General features: G+C 48.4%; 1 protein-coding gene across 1 annotated transcript; it reads left to right on the top strand.

Moving 5' to 3' along the window:
* Positions 1–1518: 1518 nt before the first annotated feature.
* On the top strand, positions 1519–3505 carry LOC107145596 (cathelicidin antimicrobial peptide-like). Its single transcript, XM_015489615.2, has 4 exons — positions 1519–1890; positions 2434–2541; positions 2687–2758; positions 3316–3505. Exons 1-4 carry the CDS (start codon positions 1534–1536, stop codon positions 3451–3453), a joined length of 675 nt encoding a protein of 224 aa, XP_015345101.2. The 5' UTR covers positions 1519–1533; the 3' UTR covers positions 3454–3505.
* The last annotated feature ends 6345 nt before the right edge of the window (positions 3506–9850 follow it).

Below are 9850 nucleotides of genomic sequence, written 5' to 3'. Positions count from 1 at the left end.
AGAAAGAGGTTGCTATGTCTGGTTGGAAGCCAGGGAAAGCTTTGCTGGTGGAAGGATACACCAAACAGAAGGATGCGGTGCAATTGGGAGAAAGGGCAGGAGGCTTAGTGAGCCAAAGTGGTTGGGATGTGTGCGGCAGTCTGGCACTTGGGGTGTGCAGGGCTGTGGTGAGGGCCATGGGGAGAAACAGGGCTACAGGTCTTGATGCTAGACCCGGGGTGTGTAGGCTTCTAAAATCAGTGGCTTAAAATGCCCAAAGCAGTGGTTAGGAAGAGCCCCTGGACAATGGTGTAGAGGGTAGACTGCAGTCTGGGGAGACCCTGGAACTCAGGGAAGGTGGAGTCTGGAGGTTTGGGTGGCAATTCATGGAAGAGAAGGTAGGTGGTAGGGGAGGTCTGAAGGGTGTGTCCCCAGGAGAGGAAGGAGCAGGTGGGCTGTTCCTCAGATTTTCAGCTCAGGGCTTATTTAGTGAGTATTCAACAGATCAGGTGAGGGAGCCCAGTGGGGACAACCAGGGGATTCATGGGAATTTTGAACTCAGAGATACAGACCAGGTGGTGTCTGGTTCACTGTAACTGGTGTCCTGGGAGGGGATGTATACAGGAAGACTTGAGAACTTGGAAGAGAAGCAGCCCAAGCCCCTGATATTAAGAGGACAGCCCTTGGAAGAGGCAAAGACAGTAGGGAAAGCGGGAGAATGGCAGCTGGGGAGATGGGCCAGGGCAGTTTCAGGCGGAGAAGCTGTCACCTGCACTTATATACAGTAAGACAAGACTTGAGAGTGGTCACTGGACTCAGGGAGGGCTGGCCTGCCTGTTGGGGCTTGAGTGTGAGTGAAAAAGCTGGTCCATCCAGTATAGACAGCTTTGCCTCAGGCTCAGGTGAGGAGGACCTAGGGCCAAAGGCCACATCTGCTGGGTGCGAGGGGTCCCAGGACATTTTTAGACTGAAAAGAGGCAACAGAGAAGGATCCAGGAGAGGGAGACATGGAGCCAAGTCCCTGAGTTGACTGAAGGCCAGGTACAGGGAACAGGGTGGTCCAGCCTTGAACTGAGTGTGGGGAAAACTTCTCCCTTGGGTGGGAGAGTATATCTAGCGTAGGGGCACAGATACTGTTATTCATCAAAAGTTAATTGAAGCCAGGTGCAGTGGCACACCCCTATAATCCCAGAGGCTCAGGAGGCTGAGGCAGGAGGATCATGAGTTCAAAGCCAGCCTCAGTAATTTAGTGAGGCCCTAAGCAACTCAGAGAGATCCTATCTTTAAATAAAATATAAAAAAGGGCTGGGGATGTGGCTCAGTGGTCAAGTGCCCCTGGGTTCAATCCCTGGTACCAAAAAAAAAAAATGTTAATTGAGTGTCCACTCAGACAGTGTGCAGGGCAGGAACTGGCTTTCTTCCTCTTTTCAGGGACTCAACACTCTTGAGCAACCCAGGCCATGAAATCTCTTGAGGCCATTTCAGGGAGATGGGGAAATTATTTCTTTGTCTTGCACATCAGGCCGATCTGGCGCACTGCCCAGCCCCCATGAGATGACAGCAGACAGTGGGGCTGAGCTGCAGCCCAGGCCCTGGCGGCCAGCCCAAGATGGGGCTGGGTCAGGAGGGCTTGTGGTTGGGTCTTTGCATCAGGCTCAGGCTGAGCATAAAGGAGGCTCCTGTGGGTTGGAGGAAGCAGTCTTGGAGACCATGCAGACACAGAGAGAAGGCGGCTCTTTTCTGGAGTGGCAGTCACTGTTGCTGTTGCTGCTGGGCCTGATGATGCCTCTAGCCATAGCCCAGACCCTCAGCTACCAGGAGGCTGTGCTCCGTGCTGTGGATGGCTTCAACCAGCAGTCCTCAGATGCCAACCTCTACCGCCTCCTGAGCCTGGATTCCCAGTCCCAGGGGGTGAGCTGGCAGGGAGGGCTGACTCTGCTCTGGCTAGGATTGGCCACACTGGGCTTCTGCTCTGTCTCCTGCCAGGAAAGCACTTCCTCCTGTTGGTGTGATCCTCCCTTTTCCAGGGAAACTTCCTGGAGCTATGTCCTCTCCTAGCGTGATGTTTTTCAACCTTAGCATTCTGCTGTGGCAGATGTACTCCATCCCTACCCCACACAGGCTGCAGGGACTTCTGGGACCTCCAGGGACAAGGGTGAGGTTATTGATTCTTCTGTCTCTCTGTATAAAGAAGGGCTCTGGCCAGGCTTGAGGTCCTGATGGTCTCATCCTCCAGGAAGCCTTTGGTTTCCCTCTCCCCCAGAGGGGAGATACCCCTCATTAGGGCTGCTTAAGGAGGTCAGAAAGGGGCTTATCTTCCTCCTCTCTGTTCTCAGTGCCTGGCACATAATAGATGTTGATGAAAGGCTGTTCTCTTGATGGGGGTCAGGAAGACTGATCAGAGAAAGAAAAACTGGGCTCGAGCCTGGACTCCCCACTTCTTTCCTTGACCAGGATGAGGACCCAGATACCCCAAAGCCTGTGAGCTTCACAGTGAAGGAGACAGTATGTCCCAAGACGACCCAGCAGACCTTGGAGCAGTGTGACTTCAAAGAGGATGGGGTGAGGTTGGGGCTGGGGGTGATGGTGGGTAGGTACCTCCTGAAGAGTGGATAAAGGGTCCTTGGGGAACATTTCCAGCCACCAAGGCAGGGCTGGGAGTTATGGTAAAGGGTTTCCAGTTTGACTTTGAGCATTCCCTTTCTAGCTGGTGAAGCGATGTGTGGGAACAGTCACCCTGGACCCGGCCAGGGACTCTTTTGACATCAACTGTGACGGGGTGAGTGGGCTATTCTGGGATGCAGGGGCTGATGAGAATGGCACATGGATAATCTGTCCACCAGTCAGCCACTGCCTTACCCAGAGCAGGAAAAACCTCCTTCTACCCAGGGGTCCTCCCTTAGCCTGATCCCATATCCAGGGCCAACCCTGCAATTCCTTAGAGCAGTGGTTCTTAAAGATTGGTCCTTACCTGGGATCTTGTTAAAGATGCACATTCTTGGGCTCCATACAGAACTACTGAATGAGACTCTGGGGTGAGGTCCAGCAATGTGTATTGTAATAAGCTCTTCTGGAGATTCTGACTCCTGCTGAAGGCTGAGAGCCCTGACTTAGGGTAGTGGGCTCTGAGGACCCTGGGGAGCCCCTTGCCATTTCTGAGCCTCATTTTTTTTCCATCTTTTTATTAAGAGTAGGGATTCAGCTATGTGCTCCAAAGGTCACAGTCAGAAGAGGGTGAACTGGTGCTCCAAATCCCCTGAGGGAGGTCTAAGTGGACAGGGGTCTTGCACCCTTGAGTGCAGCCCTTTAAGGAACTTGTTTCTTCCTGTTGTACAGCCCCAGCATTTCAAGAAAATTGCCCGGCTAGGTGGGCTCCTCCAAAAGGGTGGAGAGAAGATTGGTGAAAAACTTGAGAACATTGGCAGGAAAATCAAGGATTTCTTTCAGAGTCTTGTGCCCAGGTCACGGTCCTAGAGTTTGTCCCGCCCTGCCTCTGGACTCTGAACAATAAACTGTGTGAAAGCAACTTCTGTCTCACTTGTCTTGCTTCCTCCCCTTCACTACAAGGGAGTCCTCAACTCTGGAGGCCTGTGTGTGCATGCACATGTGTGTGGGCACGTGTGTGTGTGAATGAGATGCACAGGTGAGTGGGTGGCTGTTTCATGCAAGAGGCATGGATTGTGGTGGCAGGGTCAAGAGGTCCAGGACAGCATCTTCATCCTCAGGGCCCTCCCCAGGCCCTTTGCACAGCTGCCGCCCTCTTCTGTTGAAACCCAGAAGGCACCTGGGGAGGTCTCCTAAGTCTAGTCGTGGTGGAAATGCTGTGGACCTGCTTCTGCTCACAGAGGTGATACTTAAGGGAGGGGCCAGGCCTTTGTGGGTTTTTTTGTTGTTTGTTTTTTAATATGTGGTGCTGGGAATTGAACCCATGGCCTTGGCATGGACATGCAAGGCAATCACTCAACCAACTGAGCTATCTCCCCAGCCCACCCAGGCCCTTTGATAACACATCAACACAGTCTGGTCTCGATGATCAGGTTCTATTGTCCTGCTGGTATAATTCCCATAAAGTTCCTCTTGAAAATCTTATCTCTGTAAAGTTCACCTTTCCTGGCTTTTCCTCTGGCTTGGGGAAGCCTCACAGTTTCCTCAGCTGGGAAGCAGATTTGAGGTATGGACTGTTGGTTAGGGACCAAACGGTACCAAAAATTTGTATCATTTAAAATGTGAATCCTGAAGTTGTGGCTCAGTGATAGAACTCTCATCTACCACGTGTGAGGCCCTGAGTTTGATCCTAGGCACCACATAAAAATAAATAAATAAAATAAAGGCATTGTGTCCAACTACAACTAAATAAATAAATATTAAAAAATAAAAAAAAAAAATGTGAATCCTGGCCAGGCGCAGTGGTACATACCTGTAATCCTAGCCGCTCCAAAGACTGAGGTAGGAGGATCAGGAGTTCAAAGCCAGTCTCAGTAAAAGCGCAACACTAAGCAACTCAATGAGACTCTGTCTCTAATTTTTTTTTTTAAAGAGAGAGAGAGAGAGAGAGAGAGAGAGAGAGAGAGAGAGTGACAGCGAATTTTTTTAATATTTATTTTTTTTAGTTTTTGGCAGACACAACATCTTTGTTGGTATGTGGTGCTGAGGATCGAACCCGGGCCGCACGCATGCCAGGCGAGCGCGCTACCGCTTGAGCCACATCCCCAGCCCCCTCTAAATATTAAAATACAAAATAGGGATGGGATGTGGCTCAGTAGTCCAGTGCCCCTGAGTTCAATCTCCAGTACCAAAAAAAAAAAAAAAAAAAAAAAAAAATTTCGTGAATCCTGCTGGATATGGTGGAGCATGTCTGTAATCCCAGGGCTGAGACAAGGAGGATCACGAGTTCAAAGCCAGCTTTAGCAATGGCAAGGCACTAAGTACTCAGTGAGTACAAAATAGGGCTTGGGAGGGTTGGGATTGTGGCTCAGCAGTAGATCATTTGTCTGGCACGTACGAGGCCCTGGGTTCAATCCTCAGCACCACATAAAAATAAATAAACAAAATAAGGGTATTGTGTCCAACTACTTCTAAAAAATAAATATATATATTAAAAAAATAGGGCTGGGGATATGGCTCAGGGGTTGAGTGCCCCTGAGTTCAATTCCTGGTATCCAAACAAAAAAACAAACAAACAAAAAACAAATGTGAATCCTGCTCAGTGGAATGAGGAGCTCGGGCTAGAAGACACATGCTAAGGGATGGCCAGGTCCCAGCTCTGTTGCACAGGCATTTCAAACTGCCCCTGTCCTACTCACTGGCCATTCTGGGACTGACTGGAAGCATCTATGGCTCTTTGCCAACAGAAAGTACTAGAGAGGTCCTGATCCAGGGAGCAGCTCATTTCCTGGAGCCCTCAGCTAGGTTGTGCCCTGACCACCAACAGGGGACACATCCTCTTCTGATTCCTTGTCCTATTTCATTTCTCTGAAATGCTGGGGCTTTTTTTTTTTAATATTTATTTTTTAGTTGTAGTTGGATACAATGTCTTTATTTTATTTATTTTTATTTGGTGCTGAGGATCAAACCCAGGGCCTCGGACGTGCTAGACAAGTGCTCTACCACTGAGCCACAACCCCAACCCAGTGCTGGGGCTTTTTGCAGTAGCCTCCCAAATGAATGACTCCTGCCTGCATCTTGCCTTAGGCCTGCTTCAAGCCCAAACCCAGTAAAACGCAGATACCCCTGCCTGAGAGGAGCAGGCGGCAGAGTCTCACAGGGCTTTTACTTTGTTACCTGTCATGCTCACCTCTCTTAGTGAACTGGTGTGGTGGATTTCAGGCAGAACCCAGGATGTTGTGTTGTGTCAGAGTCAATTATTAAATTTCCTGGATTTTTTTTTGTGTGTTTGTTTTTTTGAGCTGAGTGTTAAGCTCTACAGGTGCAGTGGTGCACACCTGTAATCCCAGCTACACGGGAGGCTGAGACAAGAGGATGTCAAGTTCAAAGCCAGCTTCAGCAACTTAGTGAGATCCTGTCTCAAAATAAAAAATAAAAGTCCTGGGGATGTGGCTCAGTGGTAAAGTGACTCTAGATTCAATCCTCAGTGCCAAAACAAAACAAAACAGACCCCCAAAAGACTTTTGGTGACTTGAATTGGGCTATGATGGGAGAGAGTCTTTATATCAGGTACATTAGAGGAGTCTGTAAATGCTGACACACCCTTTCCCTGACTGGGACAGGGATCACTTACAATGATAATATGGGCCTGAGCTAATGGCATCCATTTCTAATTTCTTCCCAGAGATGTTCCCTCTTGTTACCATGGCAACCTAGGTTCCCATTCCTGTCTTGCACTTTGGTATTCTGCATGGGCCCTGACCACATACCAGGCCAGCAACATGTACAATTGACCCCTGATTCCAGAAAGGAATGGATACTTACATCTTTGCCAGCTCACCTTTGATCTTGAAGATGTAACTGGTCCCCTGCAGGGAGGTCCACAGGCCTTGTCAGTGCCCTCTAAAATCTGCCATCTGATTCTTTGACTGGTGAGAGGACACATATTAGTCCCTTTCACAAATGGCACTGGACAATCAGGCATAGCATGTCCATTCACCTTGACAGGGAAGATCTGGATGGTGGGTTTCATGGGCACACAGTTTTCTGGGAATGTGAAGGAGGGATTCTCAGCCTGGCAAGGGGGAAGGGAGAGTGTTCCAGAGAGAGAAGGCAACTTGAGCAGAGACACAGTGAGGCACGGTTGGGGTGCTTAGTGCTCAAGGCGGGCATGCAAGATGGCGGGGCAGGGTGGGACTGGAGTGAGACCCCAGGCCCTGGTCCTAAACAGCAGCAGGGAGCAGGGTGAGATTCTGAGTCCCTCTTAGCCTGCTCAGTGCATGTGATAAGGGAGACTGGGATGGGAAAGAAGCCAGAATGTGTCTTCTCAGGGAAGTAGCCAAAAAAGAGGAGGAAAGAGGGGAGAGGTAGAGTTGGCCCAGAGCTAACCCTGTGGAGCTGACTGGAGTGAACTGTCTCACAAAAGAGAGAGGCAGGTTGATTCCCTGGTGGGCTGGAGGTGGTAGCGCTTCCTGAGAGCATTGTTGTGGGTGGCAGATTTCTGGGGTGTGTGGGTGAGATGAGTGTGGGGGGAAGGTGACAAGATCAGCTTTGAACACATTATCTCTGAAGCGCCAGTGGGATTGGCTCCTGAGTGGCGCACTGGGCGAAGGTGAGGGTGTTGTAGCAGATGCTGTTATCGCCCCACCCAGGTCCCCTGGGCTGGGGCACCCACCCCACTGCTATTTCTCACAGCTGCCTCTTCACAGCTTTCTTCAAGCCTCCCCAGGGGATGTCTGGGAGGTTGTGCTCCCTCTGCCCACAGCCTGGGGACAGTGACTGAAGAGGGTTTAAAAGCCTGGCCCCTTGCTTAAAGTCAGGATTAAGGAAATGGTGCAATTCCTGTTCCAGGGCTTTCTGTGGGGTCAGTGTGGACATCCTGGCTCACCTCCTCTTCTGCCGCATTGTGCTTCCCTTGCTCCCCTTCCTGAGAAAACCCCTCAGTGGAACCTACGCCTCTGAGTTACCAGATTCAGACTCAGAACATTCCGCCTCCTCTCTGAATCTCATCTGTGAATGTCCATCTCAGGCTCTGCTTCCAAGCCAACTCAGCGTGACCCTGGACGGAGGGTGTAAATGATCCAGTATAAACCACATTTTCTAGTTTCTGTATCTGATGTTTTGACAGCTGGAGCCTTGTAGACTGGAGAGGGACTGTCTCCTGCCAGTTGCAGACTCCTGGAGATAGCCTAAAGCTCTCCCTCCAGCCCAGCTTTCATATGCAAGTGACCAATTCAGAGCCCAAACCCTCTCCCGTGCTGTAACAGGCCTGTCCCTTTTTATCTTTCTTTCTTTCTTCTTCTCCCCCATCCTTCTTTTTTTATACGAGGAATTGAACCTAAAGGTGCTTAACCACTGAGCCACATCCCCAGCCTTTTTTTTAAAAAATTTGAGACAAATTCTTGCTAAATTGCTTAGGGCCTTACTAAATCGCTGAGGCTGGCTTTGAACTTCCATCCTCTTGCTTCAGCTTCCTGAGCCCCTGGGATTACAGGCCTGCACCACTGTGCCAGTGTTGAGAGCCACAGCGGAAGGGGCCCCAGCAAACTTCCAGCTGCCGGCTGATGATTGGCTCACAGTGGCCCCAGCAACATCTAGCTGATTGGCTCCTCTGCGGTGATGCTCATTGGACTGTTTCCCTGCCCTTTCAGACCACGGAGCTGCTCATTGGGGGACTTTTTTGGCTCCGCCCACGTGACCCAGCCAATCGGCCTCAAGAGCAGGAGGATTGTGGGAGGTGGAAAGAGGCTTGTGTGGGAGAGAGAGGCTTGTGGAAAGCCGGTGGTGGCAGTTGAGGTTCTGAGGATTTTTCCTGAGAGGCTGTTTTGTTTGGCGTGTGTGGTTCTAAAAATAAAGTTAGTTTCTTTTGACAAGTGGCTCCTGATTGTGCCCAGCCAGACTGCGGCATGCCAGGTTTATATTTAATTTTGAAACAGGGTCTAAGTTGCCCAGGCTGGTCTTGAACTTGTGATCCTCCTGTCTCAGCCTCCTGAGTCTTTGGGATTACTGGCGTGGGCCACCACACCAGGCTTGTTTCTCATATTTACTAGTTTTTCATATATTTATCTTTATATGCTCTATAATGACATAATTAATTGCTACTATTTTTCTTCAGATAGTTACTTATCTTTTGGAGCAAATAAAATTATAAAGAAGGGGCACAGACTTTGCCTAGCATGCGTGAGGCACTGGATTCAATTCCCAGCACTGAAAAAACACACTGGAAATGGCATAAATGAAGGTAAACTTTATTTTTTCTTTTCTTGGCAGTTCTGGGGAATCAAACCCAGAGCCTTACACATATAGGCACCGAGCTACATCACCAGCTGCAGCACTTCTTATTTCTTTGTGGAAATCTAAGTTTTGTCTAGTATAATTTATTTTTTATTTTTTCATTTTTGTGGTGCTGGAGATTGAACTCAGAGCCTTGTGCATGTTAGGCAAGTATTCTACCACTGAGCCATATCCCCAGCCCTAGTATATATATATTTTTAAGTTTGGAGTATTTCTTTTAACATTTCTTTTTTTTAAATATTTTTTTTTAGTTGTCGATGGACCTTTATTTAATTTATTTATTCATATGTGGTGCTAAGAATTGAACCCAGTGCCTTCCACATGCTAGGCAAGCGCGCTGCCACTGAACCACAACCCCAGCCTCATTTAACATTTCTTGTAGTTCAGGTTTACTGGGAATGACCTCTTTTTATCCTTCATTTGTAAAAGAAATTTTGCTTGTGTATTGAATTTTTGGTTGGTGTTCTTAATTTTTAGCAGGTTAAGATGTCCTTGGCTTGTCTTCTACCTTGCATAACTTCTGAAGAGATGTCAGCTATGATTATTTTCATTGCTCCTCTAGATATATTGTGCCTCTTCTTTGGCTTCTGGTTGTGAGCCTCTTTTCTTTGTTTTTATCCGGACAATATTAAAGTTGGTTTCTGTCCCAACTTAGTCTTATGAAATTATCATACATGTGATATAGGTCAAAGTATGGTTCAGTGAATATCCACATGCCCTGCACCTAGATTTTGCAGTTGTTAATATTTTAATATTAAACATATTCCTTTTCTTTTTTAAAAGTATTTTTTAGTTGTAGATGGATACAATATCTTTATTTTATTTTTTTATGTGGTGCTGAGGATCGAACCCAGTGCCTCATACTTGCTAGGCAAGCACTCTACCATTGAGCCACAACCCCAGCCCTCCTTTACTTTTTGACATATGCATTTCATGTGTATGCGATTAAATTCTGTAAATGTAAGTTTGCAGC

Source organism: Marmota marmota, unplaced genomic scaffold, assembly GCF_001458135.2.
Source record: "Marmota marmota marmota unplaced genomic scaffold, marMar, whole genome shotgun sequence".
NCBI classification, from domain to species: Eukaryota; Metazoa; Chordata; class Mammalia; order Rodentia; family Sciuridae; genus Marmota; species Marmota marmota.
Note: the sequence above shows the minus strand (reverse complement) of the source record. Positions and strands in the feature narration are given on the sequence as shown.

Excerpts from the sequence above, each read along its gene's own strand:
- LOC107145596 (XM_015489615.2), top strand. The coding sequence starts at position 1,534 with ATGACAGCAGACAGTGGGGCTGAGCTGCAGCCCAGGCCCTGGCGGCCA. Across the intron at positions 1,891-2,433 it reads TGGATTCCCAGTCCCAGGGG|GATGAGGACCCAGATACCCC; the intron begins GTGAGCTGGCAG and ends TTCCTTGACCAG. Across the intron at positions 2,542-2,686 it reads GTGACTTCAAAGAGGATGGG|CTGGTGAAGCGATGTGTGGG; the intron begins GTGAGGTTGGGG and ends TTCCCTTTCTAG.